This window comes from Oncorhynchus nerka, linkage group LG13, assembly GCF_034236695.1.
Source record: "Oncorhynchus nerka isolate Pitt River linkage group LG13, Oner_Uvic_2.0, whole genome shotgun sequence".
Taxonomy (NCBI): domain Eukaryota; kingdom Metazoa; phylum Chordata; class Actinopteri; order Salmoniformes; family Salmonidae; genus Oncorhynchus; species Oncorhynchus nerka.
Genome location: NC_088408.1, coordinates 10,326,125 through 10,350,682, shown reverse-complemented (window position 1 = coordinate 10,350,682; position 24,558 = coordinate 10,326,125). Strand labels below are relative to the sequence as shown.

Below are 24,558 nucleotides of genomic sequence, written 5' to 3'. Positions count from 1 at the left end.
TGCAACGGAACCTCTTCAACCTCAGGAGGCTGAAGAAATTTGGCTTGTCACCTAAAACCCTCACAACGTTTATGAGATGCACAATTGAGAACATCCTGTCGGGCTGTATCACCGCCTGGTATGGCAACTGCACCGCAAGGCTCTCCAGAGGGTAGTGAGGTCTGCACAACGCATCACCGGGGGCAAACTACCTTCCCTCCAGGACACCTACAGCACCCGATATCAAAGGAAGGCCATAAAGATCATCAAGGACAACAACCACCCGAGCCACTGCCTGTTCACACCGCTATCATCCAGAAGGAGAGGTCAGTACAGGTGCATCAAAGCTGGGACCGAGAGACAGAAAAACAGCTTCTATCTCAAGGCCATCAGACTGTTAAACAGCCACAACACGGTGATGCTGCTGTCTACATACAGGCTTGAAATCATTGGCCACTTCAATAAATGGCTCACTATAATAATGTTTACATATCTGTCATTACTCATCTCATATGTATAGTGGGGCAAAAAAGTATTTAGTCAGCCACCAATTGTGCAAGTTCTCCCACTTAAAAAGATGAGAGGCCTGTAATTTTCATCATAGGTACACTTCAACCATGACAGACAAATGAGGGGGGAAAAATCCAGAAAACCACATTGTAGGATTTTTAATGAATTTATTTGCAAATTTATGGTGGAAAATAAGTATTTTACTTACACCTTAGCCAAATACAGTTAAACTCAGTTTAACTGCATCCCCTTATGCCATAGTTTGTACATCTCAATTGTCAGTAGAAACCACATTTATTTAAGCAAGTCAGCCATATCAGCTGTTGGTTTGTTTTTTAAGGCAGTAAATGAGGCTGAATGAACTGTTTCACTGCCAGACATGGCTATGCTGATAGCCAGGTGTAGCAGTGGTAAGGTGCTGGGACTGCTGTTGGCCCTAACAGTTTGTGGGGCCACCGTTTGTCACCGTTACAGTGCAATTAATGTATTGTTTAGTGTTGTGGCTTTGCTGGCATGCATCCCACTTTTTTTTTTTGCCCCACCAAGAGTTACATGCTAAAATCACCACTGGATATACACTGCCAGTCAAAGGTTTTAGAACACCTAATCATTCAAGGGTTTTTCTTCATTTTTACTATTTTCTACATTGTAGAATAATAGTGAAGACATCAAAACTATGAAATAACACTTACGGAATCATGTAGTATCCCAAAAAAAAGTGTTAAACAAATCAAAATAAATGGTATATTTGAGATTCTTCAAATAGCCACCCTTAGCCTTGATGACAGCTTTGCACACTCTAGGCATTCTCTCAACCAGCATCACCTGGAATGCTTTTCCAACAGTCTTGAAAGAGTTCCCACATACGCTGAGCACTTGCTGGCTGCTTTTCCTTTACTCTGCAGCCTGACTCATTGGGTTGAGGTCGGGTGATTGTGGAGGCCAGGTCATCGGATGCAGCACTCCATCACTCTCCTTTTTGGTCAAATAGCCCCTACCCAGCCTGGAGGTGTGTTGGGTCATTGTCCTGTTGAAAAACAAATATAGTCCCACTAAGCACAAACCAGATAGGATGGCGTATCGCTGCAGAATGCTGTGGTAGCCATGCTGGTTAAGTATGCCTTGAATTCTAAATAAATCAGTGTCACCAGCAAAGCACCCTCACACACCATCACACCTCCATGCTTCACGGTGGGAACTACACATGCGGAGATCATCCGTCCACCTACTCTGCGTCTTACAAAGACCCAGCAGTTGGAACCAAAAATCTCAAATTTGGACTCATCAGACCAAAGGATAGATTTTCAACAGTCTAATGTCCATTGCTCTTCTTCTGTCCTTTAGTAGTGGTTTCTTTGCAGCAATTCGACAATGAAGGCCTGATTCACACAGTCTACTCTGAAAAGTTGATTTTGAAATGTGTCTGTTACTTGAACTCTGTGAAGCATTTATTTGGGCTGCAATTATTATTTGGGCTGCAATTTCTGAGGTGCAGTTAACTCTAATGACCTTATCATCTGCAGCAGAGGCTTCCTTTCCTGTGGCAGTCCTCATGAGAGACAGTTTCACCATAGCACTTGATGGTTCTTGAAAGTAATGATGGAGTGTAATTTCTCTTTGCTTATTTGAGCTGTTCTTGCCATAATATAGACTTGGTATTTTACCAAATAGGGCTATCTTCTATATACCACCCCTACCTTGTCACAACACAACTGATTGGTATTAAGGAAAGAAATTCCACAAATGAACTTTTAACAAGGCACACCTGTTAATTGAAATGCATTCCAGGTAACTACCTCAGGAAGCTGGCTGAGAGAATGCAAAGAGCATGCAAAGCTGTCATCAAGGCAAAGGCAAATATATTTTGATTTGGTTACTACATGATTCCATATGTGTTATTTCATAGTTTTGATGTCGTCTTCACTATTATTCGACAATGTAGAAAATAGTACAAATAAAGAAAAACCCTGGAATGAGTAGTAGGTGTGTACAAACAGATGATTGGTACTGTATATAATATATCAAAGTTATTGTTAACAGAATCCAGTTAAATAAAGTACAGCAGCACACTCACAGGCTTATTCATGATACTTGTCTCCAATTGGATCATTTAGTTGCGTTCCAGGCTGACTACATTGCAGGCATTGCATTGCATTAAGCAATGGTTATGTGCCACTTCATTGACTGCACTGTAAGACATCAGATATCATATGATGTGGTAGGCTGATATGTTAAACACCTATCCACACATTGAGATCTGGCAGGAGTCTGCAAAGTAGTCAACCAGGAAAGCAGCCATTCTCTTAGTGTTACAGCCTGGCTTTCTGGACAGTGTTGCTGTTGTGCTTAAGATGTGTCCTGAAGAACTCCGGGACCCTCCTCCACAGGTCCAGCTGAGCCTCATGGTGGGCTTTAGCTTCCCCCCCAAACACCACCACTTTACCCACCCCAGAGTGGAAGCCAGACGGGCTGTGGGGCATGTAGGGCACCTCCAGGAAATGACCCGCCCTGGGGTACCTCACCACCTCAAAGTTATCTTTCCCATGATGCCTCAGCTGGGCGGCGGCCTTCTGGGCAAAGAGACAGCTGTTCCAGTTCCTGTCGTCCTCGGAGACAACAAAAAGGAACCTAGAACCGGATCGTTCTATCGGGATCACGGAACCGCGGGTCCTTTCTGTTATCTGATCTGGTACGGTGTCTCGGACATCGAGAAGGCCGGACGGTGTGAGGGTGATGTTCTCTAGGATAGGCAAGAGGGGAGGGATGACGAGGTCTTTGTAGTGCAGTGGCGTCATGACATTAGCATTGCAGCCGTTGATCCAGACTGTGGCTGAGATGCCAGAGAGAAAAGAGGCCATTGATAGAGCCAGGTCGCCACTCTTAGAGATGGACAGGATTCCTATTTCTGGACCCTGGACCTAGAGAAAAAGACAATGGTTTGCCAAGAGACTAAAAATCATTACAGACAATCAAAGTAACCCGGTTTTGACAAACCAATAAATAGGATGGTTAAACTGAACACATAAAAAGCATTGTTGTTATGTTGTCATTGTTATGAGTGTGACTGTTTAGTTGATATGATGTGTAGAGAAACAGCCACTAGGTGGCAGCAGTTACACAGTTAACAAAATATTGAAGTCCAGTGAAAGGAACCTCAAGGTGGCATTTACCTCTCATGGATGGAAGAAATGGCCCATATTCACGATGCATCTCATAGTAAGAGTGCTTGACATTCTATAGACACGAGGAGCGTAAATCCTAGATCAGCACTCTTACTATGAGATGTTTCATGAATACAGGGCCTTGCTCTTCTTCCGCAACTAACCTGTGGCTGTCTCCTCAGGAATGTGATGGCCTCTTCAAAGTATTCCAGGTCAAAGTATTTGGGTAAGGTTTTGGGCAGGTCCTGGAAGCCAGAGTAGCCCAGCGCCAGAACCACAAAGCCTTTGTTAGCCAGCAGACTGGCCCGGACCTCAGATACACCTCCACCCAGAACATACATATCCAGGACACCAGGAAATGGACCTGGCCCTGAGGATGGGGCAATAGGAAAAGGTTGTTGGGCAACCGTTGTTGTCAGTTGCACAACTGAAACGCATTTAGCCCAGCCCCTTTGAATCAGAGGCCCAGGGGATGTTTTTAATCGACATCAACGTCATGGGGAGAAGTTGTTAGGGGGTTTACTGCCTTGTTCAAGGGCAACCAGTGACCTTTCGGTTACTGGCCCACTTGGCTACCTGCCGCTTCCTTGCGGAGAGATAGCGACATATAATCTCATGGCTGTTCTGTAACGGTTTCCTTCAAACACATACACATTCTGTTTTATGAGTCTATGATGCAAAGTTGTATAGCCTAATACAAAGGCCTGTTTTTCTGAGGAGATTTCACGACGCGTTGTTAAGAACACTTTCAAGCATATGTGCAAGATAAACGATAGATGACAGACAAGAGAACGATGTGATAGGAGAGAAATGTGAAACTACATACACTTCAGAAAGGCATGACGAAACAGGGGACAACGACAATGGAAATATATATAGACATTTTTTACTATTCATCAAATTAACGGATAAGCCAAGCCTACACAACTAACCTGGTGGTAGAAAGAGGGTCCCCCGAATTCTCCCATTGTTCATGCCCAACGGTATCCTCCTCAGCCCTTCCGTCATGAACTGCCTCTCGATAGTCTCTGTTGCCAAGATCTCACCTGTGTCCTCGTGCAGCGCGTCTATATCAACCATCATTGAACTCAACACATTCTTTTTCAATAGTTTGCGGTGTGGAGTCTCGGGCGTCATTGCCCAAAACAAGCCCATGGGTTCAACTCCTGTATAACTTCCACCCAGAGAGGGGGAGAGACACAGGTCTACCTGTCCTGTAGAATCTGCGGAGTACAAAGCGGAAGCTTTGAAGATGATCCCTTTATCGTCCCTGAGTTTGGACCTCAATTCCACTTTCTGGTGCGGAGACAGTCCATCTACCTTGACGTGCACCGGTTCGTCGAAGAAACAGCGAGGATTGGGGAGAAGACGGACGCGAACCTGTTGCGAATTCGACCGCAATGATGTGTATAACCATATAAACCATGGTTTTGTTTTTGAGAGAAATTCCTGGTACACCAATTGGGCCAACATGACTCCCAACTATTTTAATCTTATTTCCAAAATAATAACAGCAACTACTACTGCCGCTGCACGTTTGTAGGTATTTTTACGAGACGGACGCCTCTTACTTTGAGCTATAATATGACCCAGAAACAGGCTCCAATATGGCCAGCCGTTGTTTCCAACATAATAAATGGTCGCACATGACGATGACGTCTTGTTATTTCGTCATGAGTCTACTTTGCGCCCGAGCCGACAGAAAATCTCCCTTCCCCTTCTCGTGAACGTGCACACACTCACTCTTCAATTCTGCAACTGCTAGTTAAAGATTTCTGCTCTGTGTTCCTTCAAGGCAGCTGTCAATGATCACGTTCGGCTTCGTTTCATTTTTTTTAATGGCAGTTTGATCGCAGGGTAGGCACTAGTAATGTCTGCAGTTTTTGGTTTAGCTATTTGTTTTAAGGTGTATTTGTCTATAAATAAATATCTTTGCAAAAATTCGGCATCTCTCCCATGTCGTATTCGACTAGTAGTTGTTCTGAAATGTTTATTGCTTGCCTACATTTTACTCCTTCCTCTGTGTTTAATATAACCAGGGGTGGAAGTAACGAATTACAACTACTCATGTTCCTGTAATTAGTAGCTTTTCTGTGTATTACATAGTCATCTTCCATCACTTTATGGACCCCATTGTTAACCCTGTCATAACAGAGGCATTGTCAGTCCCTATCCCCAGGAGTTTCTCTTTTTTTAAGACAACACTTCCAGGAAAGACAACAGCACGGGTTATAGATTTGGCATCTCCTCCCTCCAACTCAACAAGCCCCAGAAATGTTGATACAATTGTCTGCTTGGTGTCACTAAAGTACCTTCTCACAACCCCCAGGTACTTAGAAACACTTACATCCGTGGAGTCATCGAGGAGGAGGCTGAAACGCTGGTCACACACATCTGCGACCAACTTTTTTTCAGAAAGTATGTTGGTGCTAGAACACCATTAATAATTTATGCATGTTAGAGTTGCGTAAATTCGAATCTGGTATCAGGAAAAATATGACAATGAGTCACCGATTGTACACTATGTATTTTTTATTAGCTAAAGTAATAAATGGCAAATGCAACTTTCGTATATACGGGCTCACTGTAATACCACGCAGGGCAGAACAGAGAACTGACAGGATGTATGTAAACAGTGTTCTTAATCTGTGATGGACATAGTTCCAACCCGTCTGTTGGCCTATCACAGTAGAGGCTGAGCGTGGTTTAGACTTGCAACTTTGTAAGATACAGCAAGTCACACCATGTGCTCAATATTCTCACATACAAACACAAGGACAAAGCATCTGCTGGGCTGTTATCTACAGTTTTGCAACATGCAGGTCACACCATGTTACTCAGTTCTTGTCACACACACAAACAGGCAAGTAGATGTAGCAAGCAGTTGTTTACTCTCATGATGCTGCTCAAGTGCACAAATGCAGATACCTCACACAGCCAACATCCGATAACATTTAGAATTACAAATGAGCAAGCTGCAGAGAGTGGCACACACAGCGAATAAGAATCAGATATTTGAGGCCATACTCCTCTTCCATCACTTTATGGACCCCATTGTTAACCCTGTCATAACAGAGGCATTGTCAGTCCCTATCCCCAGGAGTTTCTCTTTTTTTAAGACAACACTTCCAGGAAAGACAACAGCACGGGCTATAGATTTGGCATCTCCTCCCTCCAACTCAACAAGCCCCAGAAATGTTGATACAATTGTCTGCTTGGTGTCACTAAAGTACCTTCTCACAACCCCCAGGTACTTAGAAACACTTACATCCCATGGACTCAGAGGCGGCTGAAACGCTGGTCACTCACATCTGTGACCAACTTTTTTCAGAAAGTATGTTGGTGCTAGAACACCATTAATAATTTCTGTGTGTTAGAGTTGCGTAAATTCAAATCTGGTATCAGGAAAAATATGACAATGAGTCACCGATTGTATACTATGTATTTTTTATTAGCTAAGTAATAAATGGCAAATGCAACTTTCGTATATACGGGCTCACTGTAATACCACGCAGGGCAGAACAGGGAACTGACAGGATGTATGTAAACAGTGTTCTTAATCTGTGATGGACATAGTTCCAACCCGTCTGTTGGCCTATCACAGTAGAGGCTGAGCGTGGTTTAGACTTGCAACTTTGTAAGATACAGCAAGTCACACCATGTGCTCAATATTCTCACATACAAACACAAGGACAAAGCATCTGCTGGGCTGTTATCTACAGTTTTGCAACATGCAGGTCACACCATGTTACTCAGTTCTTGTCACACACACAAACAGGCAAGTAGATGTAGCAAGCAGTTGTTTAATCTCATGATGCTGCTCAAGTGCACAAATGCAGATACCTCACAGCCAACATCCGATAACATTTAATCATATATATATGGCAATGGCTATAATGTAAAACACAGAATCCCACATGTGCAGGTTGTCCTGTGCATTTTGAAGTGGGTAGCAGCAGTGGAGTCTGAGAAAGCAGCTCTACATGCTTCTCCAATGTGATCACATGCCAGCATGGAACAGTGTTCAGCGATAGCTAATGCCTTGGTGGCCTCAGCCTTTTTTGCAGAGTAATTGTTTTTAACCATAAATGGCAGCTTGTTTTGGGTGGAACTGTTATCAGGCTTTGCCTTTTGAGTATGTTTTTGAGTTGTCATGTTTTTTTTTTACATCAAAGTTTGGTGTAGAAATCAGCCTTACAATACAGGCAGTATGTCTGTGTGTGTATCGTCTCCAATAAACGGCTTCAACCAGCCTTTGAATTCAGGGTTTGATTCCCCGCGCCAAAACGGCGTGTATGCAAACCAAATGATGATCCGTAGCAGGATTTTTAAAAAGTAAAAAAAATAGTTAACTAAATGCAACGGGAAAAAAAAGGTTTCCTAATCAACTTGAAAAAATTAATGGAGCCTAACCAGATTGAGAAGGTTCAGGAGACACTAGAGACAGAGCCAGTGGCCGGGTCTTCTGAAGACCACGAGGAAGGAAATGCCTGGCCGCATCTCAAAGAACACTTCCGCTTCAAGCAGAGAGGAGGAGACAGTGTAACAATGGAATGTAAAGATGGTGGAGGTGGCTGCCTACAAAAACTCTGCTTCAAATTTGAGGAAACATGTAATGGTACAAAAAGTAAATATATATATATTTTTTAAAGTAAAGTTGTAAATGTATTTTATTGCCATGAATGGCGTTTGTTGTGTAGGCTATGTAGCCAGTTTCATTCAATCTGTAGCGTAATGCTAACGTTAGCTAGCTCATCCTGCTGCTAGCTAGTTAGAAGCTAACCCTGACCAATGTCTTTACACAGCTGAAGGAACTTGTGGCTGTAGTGCGGGCTACTACCTCATTGACATTATGGTGGCTAGTAGTTAGCCATCCCCATAATTTAAATTGTTGGGGATAGCTAAAAGTTAAATTTAAGGAACTTGTTTGCTTGTTACCTAGCTATATCTGGTTGGATCACTGAGTTTCCAATAATATCCAAAAACAATGTTTGGTAAAACTATAACGTTAGTTGTTATAACTGGGGAAAATAACAATATTCCCCAACATCAGTAAGTATTTGGACAGTGACATTATTCAAAACATGCTGTAATTTCTAAATGGTTCATTTGATATGAATAAAAAACATCTTATAGCTGACAGTCTGCACTTTAACCCCGTTGTCATTGTATCTTTTAAAATCCAATGTGCTGGACTACAGAGCCAAAACAAAAAGTGTCATTGCCCAAATACTTAGATTGTAGATTTGATGCGGTTTTAAGTTTGGTTTTATACAAACTGGTCAGGCTATATACATTTTGCCCAGACTGATGCAGTCATTTTGTCCACAGAGGAAACATCCATTAAAGATGACAAACTACAATATGTTCACCTTTGCAACCACAAACAAACCAAGGAACTATCAAACACCTCTTCAACTTGCAAGCAAGCAAAGATGTCTGAAATGTATGGCAGTGGGAGGAGCCAGGTGCATCTCACAAGCAACCGTTGACAAGCTTGTCATTGATTTGATCTGTGAGGGCCAACAGCCGTTCTCTGCGGTCAAACAACCAGCTTTTAAAGAGTTGGTAACCACCCTGCATCCTCAATGCAAAGTCATCTCCAGACCTACTGTTCGTTCAAGAATATATGAAGCAGCCAATCACATGAAGAAGACCGTTATGGCACAACATGGCAGGGTACATTATGTTGCCACCATCACTGTTTGGACAGCTCATCGAAGGAGTTACATCAGGGTCACATGTCACTGGATAGATTAAGAAACACAGATGTTCTGCTGCACTCGCTTGCAGGAGATTGAGAGGTTCCCACACATGTGATGTGCTTGCAGGTGCCCTCGATGACATCCATTATGCATACAGGATCAGGGGGGAAAGTAGTAAGAACCACAAGACAGTGGTTCAAACTTCATCAAAGCGTTCAATGTTTTTTTTGGTGAGCAGAGCCAGGCAGTCGAGTCAGCAGACCAAGACTCAGATGCTGAAGAGCCAGCAGAGCAGGTTGAATGGCAAGACACCTATTCCATCCTGGAAAATGACAGTGGCCTAGAATATCAACTCCCTCAGCATTAACGGTGTGCATGTCACCTGCTGAACCTCATTGCAACAGATTCCGTGATGGCTACAAAAGGTTGTCCAGATCATCTTTTGCCAAATGCCATGTGGAGTAAAACGGGACGGTCAACCTTAGCTGCTGAAGTTGTAGAGAATGAGCGCAAACTGCAGTTGATCCGTCCAAATCAAAACCAGTTGGAACTCAACTTACCTGGAGAGGATCACACATATCATACAAGAGAAGGGGGAGGATGCCATAAGAAAGGTGTGACAAAAATTAAAAGTGAAAATGTGAGTAGCAATTCTTTGAATCAACGTAAATATTTTCCTATTACAGTAATATATTGTCAATGAAATGTTAGAATTCTAAGAGGTATTACATTCCCCTTGTCTTTCAGGCTGAGCCCGGCAGAAATGTCCTTCTTGAAAGAGTACTGCAAAGTGATGAAGCCATTGGTCTCAGCTTTGAACATTTTACAGTCTGAGACATTTACATTTAAGTCATTTAGCAGACGCTACATGCATATGGGGTGGCTGCTACCAGTGATCTTCTTACTAAAAAACAAAACTTCAAAAGGTCGGGAAGCATCTTGCCAAATGTGCCTACCACTTATCAGAGCCATTCAGAATGGCAAATTCAGAGAGAAGTGATGCGAGTTAAGTGTTCGATAGGTTGTTCCACAAATAATATGGCTTTTGAACATTTGTATATGTGAAGTTGAAGATTTAATATTAAAATCAGCTGTGGTGGATCTTATCTTGTTAGTTATTTTCTGGTGTTGTCACGAACGTCGTCAGGGAAATGACCGGACCAGGGTGCAGGGTGGTGAGCGTACATTTTCTCTTTATTTCTTAAAATGGAGCCAACAAAACAACAATGACCGTGAAGCTCCGTGAGGATATACCTGCATCAAAGAAGATAACTACCCACAACTAAGGTGTAAAAAATTAAATAAATAAAAAACAGGCTGCCTAAGTATGATTCCCAATCAGAGACAACAATAGACAGCTGTACCTGATTGAGAACCATACCCGGCTAAAACATAGAAACAGAGAACATAGAATGCCCACATCACACCCTGACCAAACCAAAGAGGAATAAACCGGCTCTAAGGTCAGGGCATATATTGTTACATGTTAACAATATTACATATACAGTAGTATATAGAAAAATACTTTTTTTATTTTGTATTTTTCATTTGTGAAGCTTGCATTCAATTGCCATACCCTTTTCACCTGAACTTCCATTCTTGTATAAGGATAATACCAATAACCATCAAAACATTTTTTTTTACACCAGTACTTTTACTTCTACTTGATTAACAATTTCATTAAAGTAACAGTACTTCAACTTGAGTAGGATTTTACAGTACTCTTTCCATCCCTGAATACAACACACATACATTAATTATTAACTTTGGTTGCCTGACGTGATGTTTGTTCTATGGAAAGTATTTGACTAATGTGTGGCACAGAAAGTATTTGACTCTAGCCACAAAATTGAGTGAGAGGAAGCCTACTTGCGAACATTGGGAGAAGATTGAACGAGATGGATTTTGGCAGACATTCTGTAAATTCTCATATCGATGAAACATTTGACCTCAATAGAGTTTTCTGTTTCCAAAACTAGAATCTGTTTTGAACAGAGTGGACCAAGGTTCGTTAACTTTAACCTTCGCAAAAACGTTTAGGAAATGCAAAGGTGAATTGAGTTATTGCACACGCGCACTCAGAGTATGCGTTCCCTAACGAAAACATGCAGACGTTAGAACGAAGCCAATAGGATCTCGCTAGCTCGTACTTGGCTCTGTTCATTTGAAACGACAGGCTGTGGTCTATCTTGGTTAAGTTACAAAATCTTTGATGGAATCCTTTATGCTAGCTAGCTCATTTTAGGTAAGAGTAGCTAAAGTAAGCTATTCGTTATCTAAACAAGAAAAGACAACTCTTTTTTTTGCCCAAACTTTTGTAATTTTCTAAAAGTTATGAATTTGTGACTCTTGTTCCCGAACGTATTTAGTCCTCGATCTTGAACTCGAGAGATGCCATTTTGAAAATGAGGCGTTTCCCGATAACAGGAATACGCGTCGTTACACTCGTTCATCCAATTGGTCGAGTAGGCGGGGTTTCTGTATTTGGGTTTTTGGTAACTACGACCTGGTATTGCTCGTCGCCGTAATATTTTCCTAGTTGAAAATAAGTACAAAGGACGCGTTCGTAAATTCACTCTGGCTACCAAGAGCGCAGAGTAATTGATGGATTTGTGCTTCTACACCTGCATTGCTTGCTGTTTGGGGTTTTAGGCTGGGTTTCTGTACAGCACTTTGAGATATCAGCTGATGTACGAAGGGCTATATCAATACATTTGAATGATTGATTGATTTACTAACGCTCAACACCCGCGAATATGTGCCACTAAACGTCAGCAAAAAAAAACATAATTAAATTGTTGCCAACATCACAGTTACAGTCACCAACGCTCTGGATAACATGAAAACAGCCTAACCAGTTCTGCTAATGAGAGTAAAATGGTCAGAGTGAGGTGTTCTCTTTTTTTTGTCTATCTGTTGTCTCTTTTTTAGCCTGGGTGCTTGATTGCCGTTGTGAGGTCAGAGAACGCTCGGATCAACTCTACTCCTCGGCCAGAGCGTCCAGTGTGTCCTCCGAAAGAGAAATGCTCTGAATTTAAGAGGACAATCTGACAACGCTCTGAATTTATGAGCGTGCACTCCAGAGTGAATTTACTAACACACCAAAGGTTCACATCAATGATTTATAGATACCCTCTTCTACGTCATCTAGTGTGCTGTTTTGAAACCCTCGCGCCTCTATCTTGGCATTCCCCTACAATTGTAAAACATATTTTGGAAGCTATAGATATGCATTTACTAACGTCTACATTTGTTTTAGCCACGTTTACTCTATTACAGACACCTTAATGCATACTTTAAAATGATATGTGAACTAAACATACAAATAAAATATATAAAACCATTTTCCTTAAAGTATAATTTTTTGAAAGTACTAATATTACTCTTCCCACTATAACAACAAAATAATACATAAATGCATTTAATTTTGTCCAAGAACCATGTAAATGAAATACCGAAGGATTCCATTCATTCCCATGGAATGCGGCTTTTCTAAGGAGTGCCAATATGGCTTACCGGTGGGATCAAAGCTTCTCCTCAAAGATTTTTGTAACTAAACCAAGATATAGACCTCTCAAAGACCTCTCTGATGAGGATAGGCTTACCCGTCTTGTTGGGGGAGGACGCAGAGAGCTGTGGGTTGGCAGCGCACTATATTGCTGCCTGCCATAAATTGAGGGACAGTGGCTGACAGACCAATCAACCTGCACATGTCCTCTACTGTATACTTATTGTTATTGTTGAATGTAGGGTTATTTTGACACTTGGTTATTGTTGTTACTGTTGTCCCGTTGACAATTTTGATTCTCATTCTTATTTATTTTTTATATTGTAAATATCCCAAATGAGCTTTGGCAATATTTACATTGTTACGTCATGCCAACAAAGCGAATTGATATACCACCGCCTGTCGTTTCCAATGGGAACAAATGAGTCATAGTGGGCACAGCCAGGCACAAGAAAGCGAGATCCTATTGGTGCGTTCGAGGATCATCTGCATGTTTTTCGTTATAGGGAACGTCTACCCTGTGAAGTGCGCGTGTGCAGTAACAATTCGCCTTTGTACTCATAAACAACGCGATCTTTAAAAGTTTTGCAAAGGTTAAAGTTTACAAACCTTAGTCCACTCTGTTCATAACAGATTCTAGTTTTGGAAACAGACAACTATATTGAGATTAAATGTTTAATCGATAAGAACATTTGCATTATATCGGCTAAAATCCATCTCGTTCCATCTTATCCCACTGCGCTCCAGTGGGCTTCCTCTCACTACCATATTTGGTAGTGGATGGAAACAGTAAGCGGATGCTTCACATTTTAAAAAATCCAGTGAATCTGTTTGTTTTATCTGTGTTCTCATAGGGTGCGTTCGTAAATTGCCTCCAGTTTGTCAGAGTGCGCTCTGGATAGTTCGTCAATTCAGAGCGCACACTGGACGCTCTTACAGAGGAGTAGGGTTGATCTGAGTGTTCTGACCTTACAACGGCAGTGAAGTACTTAAGTTGACTAGCTATTTCCAGACGCAAATGAGCAACACAACAAGGGAACACCTTTGACCATTTTACTTAACCTAGCAGAGGTGGTTAGGATGTTTTCATGTTATCTAAAGCGTTGGTGACTGTAACTGTGCTGCTGGCAACAATTTAATTACGCTTCTTTGCCGACGTTTACCGACACCGGACATATTTACAAGCATTTCGCTTCACACGCAATAACATCTGCTAAACACGCGTTGATAGCCAGAGTGAATTTACAAACGCACCCATATTATCTGCAATCCAAGGTCTATCAAAATAAATAATTGGTTCACACAGTGCATTGTGGCCCTGCCCGCCCCTCTCGCAGTCAAACTATCCGCTCGGGCCAAGTCACCGGGCTAAAAAAATGGGTCTGGTCCCAATGATTTTCAGTAGACCTGCTGGCCTGGGCTTCACCGAGTAAAAACAATTACTGTGGTACATTACAGTTATAACGGATAAAGTCCATTTGACGCTTAATAGATGAATGCCCGTCTTCATTCTACAGTAGCATAATAAAGATATCCTGACCACAGTCTTCTACTACCCACGGACATCGTGTACGAAAGCGAGGCTGCTGACGTATTTCCGCTTCCCCTCTTCTCGCAGTGAGAAAGAAACGGTCTGGCTGTTTGTGACGAAGCGGAAGAAGCGACAACACCGCAGGAAAAGACTATTCGTGATTAAATAACAAATCAATTGGAGGATAGTCTGTCTGGCTATTTGAGTCCATGACCAGACAGTGAGAACGGAGAGGAGGGCTTGAAGGTAGCCTTTGTGTTGGTAAGTGTTTTCAATCTTGTGTTTTTTCTCCCTCAAGCTAGCTGTACAGTAGCTGGCTAAGCGTACGGGATCACTCTGGCTTGTGCCACTGGTATCTATGTTCTCCCTCTGTCAGTATACTGCTTTTGATATCGGCCTATTTGGCTTGGGCCTAATTGTCTATGTTTTGAACCTGTGGAAAAACAGAAACCAATGTTACTAACTACTGTGTAGCTAATACTATTGTCATTTACGATAACATCTGTCTTATTGGCTGCCTTCTACCCGTGTGCGCTCAACAATGTCCTAGGTCTAGGATAAGGCTGGCTAGAGCTATGATCTACTAGCTAATGAATCTCAATTCATAGACTCTGACCCTTCAAAGGCTATTTGAACCGTCAAAAGTGTTTGTAAACCAACAATGACATGTCTGTCAGTGCGTCTGCTGCCACAACAGAGGTAGAGGGAGGAGAGAGGACGGCCAAGGGCCACTGCAATGAGGAAGGAAACCCGTTGTGGATGACGATGCCCAAGTAAAATAGATAACGATAGCTACCATAATACTTCCACTACCAGTATAGTAATACCATAATAACCTAACGAGAAGCAGTGGATAAAATGCATACAAACAGTGTTATTACAGTATAGAGCTGCACATCCCTTTTAAATGGGTGGTTTTACAACAGACTTGGGACTATTTTGTTACAAGAACTCTTTGTCTCTAACCTTTGTCTAATAAATCAGATCATCAGCTTTGGACAGTAGCTAAGTTATTAGCTACGGTGGTACATCGTGATAGTGGTTACGTTAATGCTGTAAAATTGGCCATCATGAATCATATTTCCCAACTTTATAACCTTGTGTCCTGACATGCAAGCAGATGCCTAACAATGCATGTCACTCTATAGTGTGGACTACATTGTTCTCACCTGCTAGATCTGCTACACTTCATCGTAGCTGTTTTGTGAAACATTGTTGCAATATATCAAAATGTTCAACTGATTACAATATATCAAAATGTAGACTTGTTTGACGATCCTTGGATATGTGACATTTTGGCATAGATTACAGTGCCGATTCTGCTCGGTGTTTTATCCAGCAGCAGCGAATGCGGACATATACAGTCGGTCCGGCGCACTGCAATCAGTACAGTTGCACGTGTCGGTGCGTGTGACTCGGGCCATTGAAGCATCCGCTGTACTATGAGGGCATTTTGCTAATTCAATTTGGCCAAGTTTACTAGGCGCAGTTAAATAAATAAAATAAAACATATTTTTCTATTCCCCCCTCCCCAAAGTGTAAATGCTAAAGCTTAAGCATTGTGGTCATATCATAGGTCCGATTAACATAATGGCTCATTACAAAGCAATAATGACAACAAAATAAGCAATAAGTACAATTTGATTACTACTTGATCCCCAAAACATTTTGAAATCTCAAATGAAAAGGTAAATGTCCCTTCTCGAGCTCTCTTGTGCAGTAGCACATAGGGATGCTCCTGCATGGGTTTACACCACATAATGGCCTCCATAACAAAGGCTTTCTTTCTCTGCTTCCATGCTACTCTCTCTCTCCCTCGATTTCTCATGCTCTCCATGCCCCTATCTTCTACTCGTTATCTTTCTCCTTCACTTATTCAATTAAAAGGGCTTTTTGGCATGGGAAACATACATATGTTTACAAATCAAGTATAATAGATAATAAACAAAAGTGAAATGAACAGTAAACATTACACTCACAAGACTTTCAAAGGAATAAAAACATTTGAAATGTCATTATGTACCGTGTTGTAATGATGTGCACATTGTTAAAGTACAAAGGGGAGCATAAATAAACATAAATATGGGTTGTTTTTACAATTGTGTTTGTTCTTCACTGGTTGCCCTTTTCTTGTGGCAACAGGTCACAACAAATGTTGCTTCTGTGACGGCACACTGGAATTTCCCCGAACAGATCGGGTTTGTTTTAAAAATCTTTGTTGGTCTGTGTAATCTGAGGGAAATATGAGTCTCTAATATGGTCATGCATTGTTAGGAAGCACAGCTCAGTTTCCACCTCATTTTGTGGGCAGTGAGCACATAGCCTGTTTTCTCTTGAGCCAGGTCTGCCTACGGCGGCCTTTCTCAATAGCAAGGCTATGCTCACTGAGTCTGTACATAGTCAAAGCTTTCCTTAATTTTGTGTCAGTCACAGTGGTCAGGTATTTTGCCACTGTGTACTCTCTGGTTTGGGCCAAATAGCATGTTTTTTTGTTAATTCTTCCCAATGTGTCAAGTAATTATCTTTTTGTTTTCTCATGATTTGGTTGGGTCTAATTGTGTTGCTGTCCTGGGGCTCTGTGGGGTCTGTTTGTGTTCGTGAACAGAGCCACAGGACCAGCTTGCTTAGGGGACTCTTTTCCAGGTTAGTCTCTCGGTAGGCAATGGCTTGGGAATCGCTTCCTTTTAGGTGGTTGCAGAATTGAACAGCTCTTTTCTGGATTTTGATAATTAAAGGGTATTGTCCTAATTGTGCTCTGCATGCATTATTTGGTGTTTTACTTTGTACACAGAGGATGTTTTTGCAGAATTCTGCGTACAGTCTCAATTTGGTCTTTGTCCCATTTTGTGAATTCTTGGTTGGTTAGCTGAACCCAGACTAACTGATTTTAAATTATTATTTTTTGTCAGACTGGGATGTCAAATTTAATGTTCCTGTTGATGCCGTAGAAGGCCCTTTTTTGCCTCGTCTCTCAGATATTTCACAGCTTTTGTGGAAGTTACCTGTGGTGCTGATGTTTAGGCCGATGTATGTATAGTCTTTTGTGTGCTCTAGGGAAACGGTGTCTAGATGGAATTTGTATTTCTGGTCCTGACAACTGGACCTTTTTTGGAACACCATTATTTTTGTCTTACTGAGATTTATGCCGGCAGCATACCACCCTTTTTATTTTTTTATTTTACCTTTATTTAACTAGGCGAGTCAGTTAATAAGAACAAATTCTTATTTTCAATGACGGCCTAGGAACAGTGGGTTAGCCTGTTCAGGGGCAGAACGACAGCTCGGGGATATGAACTTGCAACCTTCCGGTTACTAGTCCAACACTCTAACCACTAGGCTACCCTGCCGCCCCGGAAGCTAAGCAGGGTCAGTTCCTGGATGGGAGACCAGATGCTGCTGGAAGTGGTGTTGGAGGCACTCTTTCCTCTGGTCTAAAAAAATATCCCAATTACCCCAGGGCAGTGATTGGGGACACTGCCCTGTGTAGGTTGCCGTCTTTCGGATGGGACCTTAAACGGGTGTCCTGACTCTCTCTGAGGTCATTAAAGATCCCATGACACTTATCGTAAGAGTAAGGGTGTTAACCCCGGTGTCCTAGATAAATTCCCAATCTGGCCCTCAAACCATCACGGTCACCTAATAATCCCCAGTTTACAATTAGCTCATTCAGAATCTGACAGAATCTGACAGAATCTGTGGTCTGACAGAATCTGTGCAGAAGATCTAGGTGCTGCTGTAGGCCCTCCTTGGTTGGGAACAGATCTAGGTGCTGCTGTAGGCCCTCCTTGGTTGTGAACAGATCTAGGTGCTGCTGTAGGCCCTCCTTGGTTGGGAACAGAAGCACCAGATCATCAGTAGACATTTGACTTCCGATTTTAGTAGGTGGAGGCCGGGTGCTGCAGACTGTTCTAGTACCCTCGCCAATTCATTGATATACAGTTGAAGTCTGAAGTTTACATACACTTAGGTTGGAGTCATTAAAGCTGTTTTTTCATCCACTCCACATATTTCTTGTTAACCCACTATAATTTTGGCAAGTTGGTTAGGATATCTACTTCATGCATAACACAAGTCATTTTTCCAACAATTGTTTACAGACAGATTATTTCACTTATTCACTGTATCACAATTCCAGTGGGTCAGAAGTTTACATACACTAAGTTGACGGTGCCTTTCAACAACTTGGAAAATTCCAGAAAATGATGTCATGGCTTTAGAAGTTTCTGATAGGCTAGTTGACATAATTTGAGTCAATTAGAGGTGTACCTTTGGATGTATTTCACGGCCTACCTTCAAATGTAGTGCCTCTTTGCTGGACATCATGGGAAAATCAAAAGAAATCAGACCTCAGAAAAAAATTGTAGATCTCCACAAGTCTGGTTCATCCTTGGGAGCAATTTCCAAATGCCTGAAGGTACCACGTTCATCTGTACAAACAGAGCCGTCATAACGCTCAGGAAGGAGATGCGTTCTGTCTCCTAGAGATGAACGGACTTTGGTGTGAAAAGTGCAAATCAATCCCAGAACAACAGCAAAGGACCTTGTAAAGATGCTGGAGGAAACAGGTACAAAGTGATCTATTTCCACAGTAAAACAAGTCCTATATAGGCATAACCTGAAAGGCCGCTCAGCAAGGAAGAAGACACTGCTCCAAAACCGCCATAAAAAAGCCAGACTATGGTTTGCAACTGCACATGGGGACAAAGATTGTACTATTTGGAGAAATGTCCTGTGGTCTGATGAAACAAAAATATAACTGTTTGGCCATAATGACCATTGTTGTGTTTGGCGGAAAAAGGGGGATGCTTGCAAACTAAAGAACACGATCCCAACTGTGAAGTACGTGGGTCGCAGCATCATGTTGTGGGGGTGCTTTATTGCAAAAGGGACTGGTGCACTTCACAAAATAGATGGCATCATGTGGAAGGAAAATTATGTGGATATATTGAAGCAACATCTCAAGACATCAGTCAGGAAGTTAAAGCTTGGTCGCAAATGGGTCTTCCAAATGGACAATGTCCCCAAGCATACTTCCAAGGTTGTGGCAAAATGGCTTAAGGACAACAAAGTCACGGTATTGGAGTGGCGATCACAAAGCCCTGACCTCAATGCTATAGAAAATTTGCAGGCAGAACAGAAAAGGCGTGTTTGAGCAAGGAGGCCTACAAACCTGACTCAGTTACACCAGCTCTGTGAGGAGGAATGGGCCAAAATTCACCCAACTTATTGTGGGAAGGCTACCCTAAACATTTGACCCAAGTTAAACAATTTAAAGGCAACACTACCAAATACTAATACTAAACTTCTGACCCACTGGGAATGTGATGCAAGAAATAATAGCCAAAATAAATAATTCTCTCTACTATTATTCTGACATTTCACATTCTTAAAATAAAGTAGTGATCCTAACTGACCTAAGACAGGGATTTTTGTTTTACTACGATCAAATGTCAGTAATTGTGAAAAAACTGAGTTTAAATGTATTTGGCTAAGGTGTATGTAAACTTCAGACTGTAACTGTACATGTTGAAAAGAGTGGGACTTAAGCTGCATCCCTGTCTTAACCCACGGCCCTGTGGAAAGAAATGTATTTTTTGCCCATTTTAGCTGCACATATGGTTTTTATAGTATGTTTCTCCCCCAACACTACTTTCCATCAGTTTGTATAGCAGACCCTCGTGCCAAATTGAGTCAAACGCTTTTTTGGAGTCAACACGGCATGAGAAGACTTTGCCATTGTTTTGGTTTGATTGTTTGTTAATTAGGATGTGCAGGGTGAAATATGCGATCAGTCATATGGTAATTTGGTATAAAGCCAATCTGACATTTGTTCAGTACATTGTTTTCACTGAGGAAATTATAGGAGTCTGCTATTAATGATAACACAGAGGATTTCCCTAAGGTTGCTGTTGATGCATATCCCACGGTAGTTATTGGGGTCAAATTTGTCTTCACTTTTGTGGATTGGTGTGATCAGTCCTTGGTTCCAAATATTGAGGAAGATGTCAGAGCCGAGGATGATTTTTTTTAAAGTATATCCAATTTGTGGTCTGTATATTTTGTCATTTCATTTAGTATACCATCGACTCCACAGGCCTTTTGGGTTGGTATTTTGTCCTGTAGTTCATTCAACGTAAATGGAAAATCCAGTAGGTTCTGGTAGTCTTTAACAGCTGATTGTAAGATTTGTAATTGATCATGTATATATTTTTGCTGTTTGTTCTTTGTTATAGAGCCAAAACGATTGGAGAACATCCCTGTTTTGAATCAATACCTATTCATGTTTGTTTAGTGTGTTACAATTTTCCCAGAAGTGGTTATATGCTATGGATTCTTCAGTTACATTGAGCTGATTTCTGAAGTGCGGTTCCTTTTTCATTACATTTCTGTATATCGAGTCTGTCTTCTATTATACAGTGTTCTTACATTCTCGTCTTCTATTATCCAGAGTTCTTACATTCTCGTCTTCTATTATCCAGAGTTCTTACATTCTCGTCTTCTATTATCCAGAGTTCTTACTTTCTCGTCTTCTATTATCCAGAGTTCTTACTTTCTCGTCTTCTATTATCCAGAGTTCTTACTTTCTCGTCTTCTATTATCCAGAGTTCTTACATTCTCGTCTTCTATTATCCAGAGTTCTTACATTCTCGTCTTCTATTATCCAGAGTTCTTACATTCTCGTCTTCTATTATCCAGAGTTCTTACATTCTCGTCTTCTATTATCCAGAGGTCTTACATTCTCGTCTTCTATTATCCAGAGGTCTTACATTCTTGAAAATCCTGGAGAAGTCCTGAGTTTTTAAAATGGTGTTTTCCAGGCCTGGAAAAGTTTTGGAAAATAATAAAATCTGAAACATTTTCAGAAAAGTCATGGAAATTAATTTAATACATAATTTTATTTAGGCACAGTTAAAAAAAAAAAAGAAGTTAAATCATCATTTCGACCAGGATCGGAATGACATGAGAACATCTGTGTTTGTGTGCTTAACCTACATAGTGCGAGGCAAGGGGGCCATTGCTCAAGGATTGAGTGACAGTCGGACATTACAGCAGCAGGCAGGCAGGCCTATAAAATAGGATAGAGAACAGATTCACTAGGGAGCCAATTCAAAACATATTTTGTACCCTCTAGTTAACTGTTTGTCATACCCCCCCCCCCCCCCCCAAAAAAAAAAAAAAAAAAAAAACATTCGCAGACACTGGCGATTAATGTCATACAAAGTTGATTTACTTTTTAAAAACAATTCACATGATTCATTTTAAACTATAATTCTTGACTAAATCACGATTCACTTCTTCGTTCGTATTAGTTGAGATTCGGTTCAATCCCAAATAATCAAATCATGTCAATCAAAATAATTAGTGAATCGTGAACATTCATTCTAGGCAGAAATGTTAGATGTAGCCTTTCTTTTTGAATGATGTGGCTTCAGTAAATGATACTCATCCTGCAAAGTAAACGCTTCTAAACGGGGCATAAAATGAACACCCGTCATCCGCCAAATGCAGGTAGATTTAGGTATTGGCGGGTAAGAATATATATTTTACCAGCCATGTTGGTGTGTGGTCAATTTGTAGATCTCTACAGTGCGAGCATTACATTTGTGAATAAAAATAGTCAAGTATGAGCACATGCTTCCGATTTTATTCTAGAAAAATGCTGCAGTAGCTGTTTTGTTTCATAGTTGCTAATCCCACTAAAAAAATATGAATCCTATATACCACCTGAGGTAGCAACAATGCCTGGCAGGAGAGCTGTATACTCTGAGTGAAATGCTGATAGATTCATTTTTGGAGGCGCTGTGCACAGGGATAGAAGTTTGTCTAATTAACTCTAGGAAGTCTCCAAAGTGAGACTTTGTCCTCGTGTTTCTTGGTTATTTACATCGTGTTAATCATAAGCTAGGTTGTCTTTCAACGTAGCTTGAGTCTGCTGCTTCAACTGATAGCGAAGAGACGCCCAAGTCAGATCCCAAATCTCACACACACAAACCTCAAGTGGCCCCGTTACCACAGTAACCTCCCGCCCTTTTAAAGAGGCAGCTGAACATTTTGTCTCATCTGATATTTTGGTTTAAAGACTCGGGATACAAAAAAAGGTAAAGAAATTGAGCAATATACCACATTTACTAGTTACTAATACCTTTCTTGTTTTAGAAACATGGTCATACGTTTTTAGTTTCTTTGATGTAATTATGGCCAAAATATATATTTTGGCTGGTAAAAACAATCTGAGTAGCTGGTGGACCAAAAAGTCAATTTTAGGCCCTGCTTCTAAGGTAGCTAAGATAAATATGAATACCGTAATTTTAGGCCCTGCTTCTAAGGTAGCTAAGATAAATATGAATACCGTAATTTTAGGCCCTGCTTCTAAGGTAGCTAAGATAAATATCAATACCGTAATTTTAGGCCCTGCTTCTAAGGTAGCTAAGATTAAATATCAATACCGTAATTTCCGGACTATAAGCCGCTTTATTCCCACGCTTTGAACCTCGCGGTTTATACAATGACGCGGCTAATTTATGGATTTTTCCCGCTTTCACAAGATTCCTGCTGCCAAAAAACTGAGCACCGTCACATAATGTGACGTAAATCGAGCGTGCTCAAACTTCCCATCATTCTGATTACGGTAGTCATTTTGTCACCCTCATCATGGCAAAGATACGGAGAAATGCATATGATGCAGCTTTCAAGTTGAAGGCGATCGATCTGGCTGTTGGAAAAGGAAATAGAGCTGCTGCACGGGAGCTTGGCCTTAATGAGTCGATGATAAGACGTTGGAAAGCAGCGTGAGGAACTGACTCAGTGCAAAAAGACAACAAAAGCTTTCAGAGGGAAGAAAAGCAGATGGCCCAAAGTATTTGCAGCCACTCGACATCAGTGTAAATCGTGCATTTAAGGTGGCGCTCCTTGTTCAGTGGGAGGCTTGGATGACAAGTGGGGAGAAATCCTTCACTAAAACGGGCCGCATGCGAAGAGCAACTTATGGTCAAGTCTGCCAGTGGGTCCTGACAGTGTGGAGCATTGGCAAAAAATCCACTATCATCAACGGGTTTCGAAAGGCTGGACTGCTGCGTGTTGAAGGGGCAGCATGAGCTCAGCGGGGTATTTGCCTCCGGATGAAAGTGACGAGAGCGACAATGAAAACGATCCAACATCGGATGAAGCAATTCTGAGGCTATTCAACTCCGACACCGAAGGAGATGACTTCAGTGGTTTCAGTGCACAGGAGGAGGAAGATAGTGACCAAGTTCATTTGTTTCAATGTACCGGTAGGCACCTGCGGCTTATAGACATGTGCGGCTTATTTATGTACAAAATACATATTTTTTAAATAATTCAGCGGGTGCGGTTTATATTCAGGTGCGCTTAATAGTCCAGCAATTACGGTATATTAGAAAAGGTACATTTCCTGAAAATGTGTGGGCTTGCTTCAGCTGAATAAAAAGATTTGTAGCCTACCGAAGCCATTTATTTGATCTTTTCATATATTGAATGAGTGAATTATTGCAAAAGGCACAAAACGTATTTGGTTGAAATGTTGCAATGTTTTACATCAATGGGGGTCAACCATCCTCCGGGAGAACTCATGGGGGGGTCAACCATCCTCCGGGAGAGCTCATGGGGGTCAACCATCCTCCGGGAGAGCTCACGGGGGGTCAACCATCCTCCGGGAGAACTCATGGGGGTCAACCATCCTCCGGGAGAGCTCATGGGGGGGGGGCAACCATCCTCCGGGAGAGCTCATGGGGGTCAACCATCCTCCGGGAGAACTCATGGGGGGTCAACCATCCTCCGGGAGAGCTCATGGGGGGGAGAGCTCATCAACCATCCTCCGGGAGAACTCATGGGGGTCAACCATCCTCCGGGAGAGCTCATGGGGGGAGCTCATCAACCATCCTCCGGGAGAGCTCATGGGGGGGTCAACCATCCTCCGGGGAACTCAACTATCCTCCGGGAGAGCTCATGGGGGGGGGGTCAACTATCCTCCGGGAGAGCTCATGGGGGGTCAACCATCCTCCGGGAGAGAGCTCATGGGGGCTCATGGGGGTCAACCATCCTCCGTCAACCATCCTCCTGGAGAGCTCATGGGGGGTCAACCATCCTCCGGGAGAACTCATGGGGGAGCTCAACCATCCTCCGGGAGAGCTCATGGGGGTCAAC

At 41.9% G+C, this 24,558-nt stretch overlaps 2 protein-coding genes and 1 long non-coding RNA gene across 7 annotated transcripts in view; 2 read left to right on the top strand and 1 right to left on the bottom strand.

The window, feature by feature from the left end:
- Nucleotides 1–636: 636 nt before the first annotated feature.
- Nucleotides 637–5,336, bottom strand: LOC115120017 (acyl-coenzyme A thioesterase 1-like). 2 transcript variants are annotated; one of them, XM_065026190.1, is made up of 4 exons: nucleotides 4,583–5,336; nucleotides 3,815–4,020; nucleotides 2,937–3,407; nucleotides 637–1,516 (listed from the first exon to the last, which is right to left on the bottom strand). In XM_065026190.1, the coding sequence occupies exons 1-4, from the start codon at nucleotides 5,121–5,123 to the stop codon at nucleotides 1,484–1,486; spliced, it is 1,251 nt and encodes a 416-aa protein (XP_064882262.1). In that variant the 5' UTR covers nucleotides 5,124–5,336; the 3' UTR covers nucleotides 637–1,483. The 2 variants fall into 2 exon arrangements, with proteins under 2 accessions (XP_064882262.1, XP_029504776.2); XM_029648916.2 differs by having other exon boundaries at nucleotides 637–3,407; nucleotides 4,583–5,334.
- Nucleotides 5,337–8,160: 2,824 nt separating this feature from the next.
- On the top strand, nucleotides 8,161–10,461 carry LOC115120018 (uncharacterized). 2 transcript variants are annotated; one of them, XR_003862073.2, is made up of 3 exons: nucleotides 8,161–8,268; nucleotides 8,982–9,995; nucleotides 10,103–10,461. It is a non-coding gene; the product is annotated as an uncharacterized LOC115120018 (long non-coding RNA). The 2 variants fall into 2 exon arrangements; XR_003862072.2 differs by having other exon boundaries at nucleotides 8,167–8,277.
- Nucleotides 10,462–14,467: 4,006 nt separating this feature from the next.
- The window catches only part of LOC115120422 (sushi domain-containing protein 6-like), a 79,826-nt gene continuing 69,735 nt past the window's right edge, over nucleotides 14,468–24,558 (top strand). For all 3 annotated transcript variants that reach the window (XR_010465523.1, XR_010465522.1, XM_065026189.1), the window contains exon 1: nucleotides 14,468–14,655. The gene's annotated coding sequence lies outside the window, so the exon portion shown is untranslated. The remainder of the gene's footprint in view (nucleotides 14,656–24,558) is intronic.

What these genes read in the sequence shown, in the direction of transcription:
- LOC115120017 (XM_029648916.2), bottom strand. Translation starts at nt 5,123, where the DNA reads ATGTTGGCCCAATTGGTGTACCAGGAATTTCTCTCAAAAACAAAACCA. An exon ending in GACCCTCTTTCTACCACCAG is followed by an intron (nt 4,021 to 4,582) that starts GTTAGTTGTGTA and finishes CCCCATCCTCAG; the next exon opens with GGCCAGGTCCATTTCCTGGT. An exon ending in TCCTGAGGAGACAGCCACAG is followed by an intron (nt 3,408 to 3,814) that starts GTTAGTTGCGGA and finishes CTTTTTCTCTAG; the next exon opens with GTCCAGGGTCCAGAAATAGG.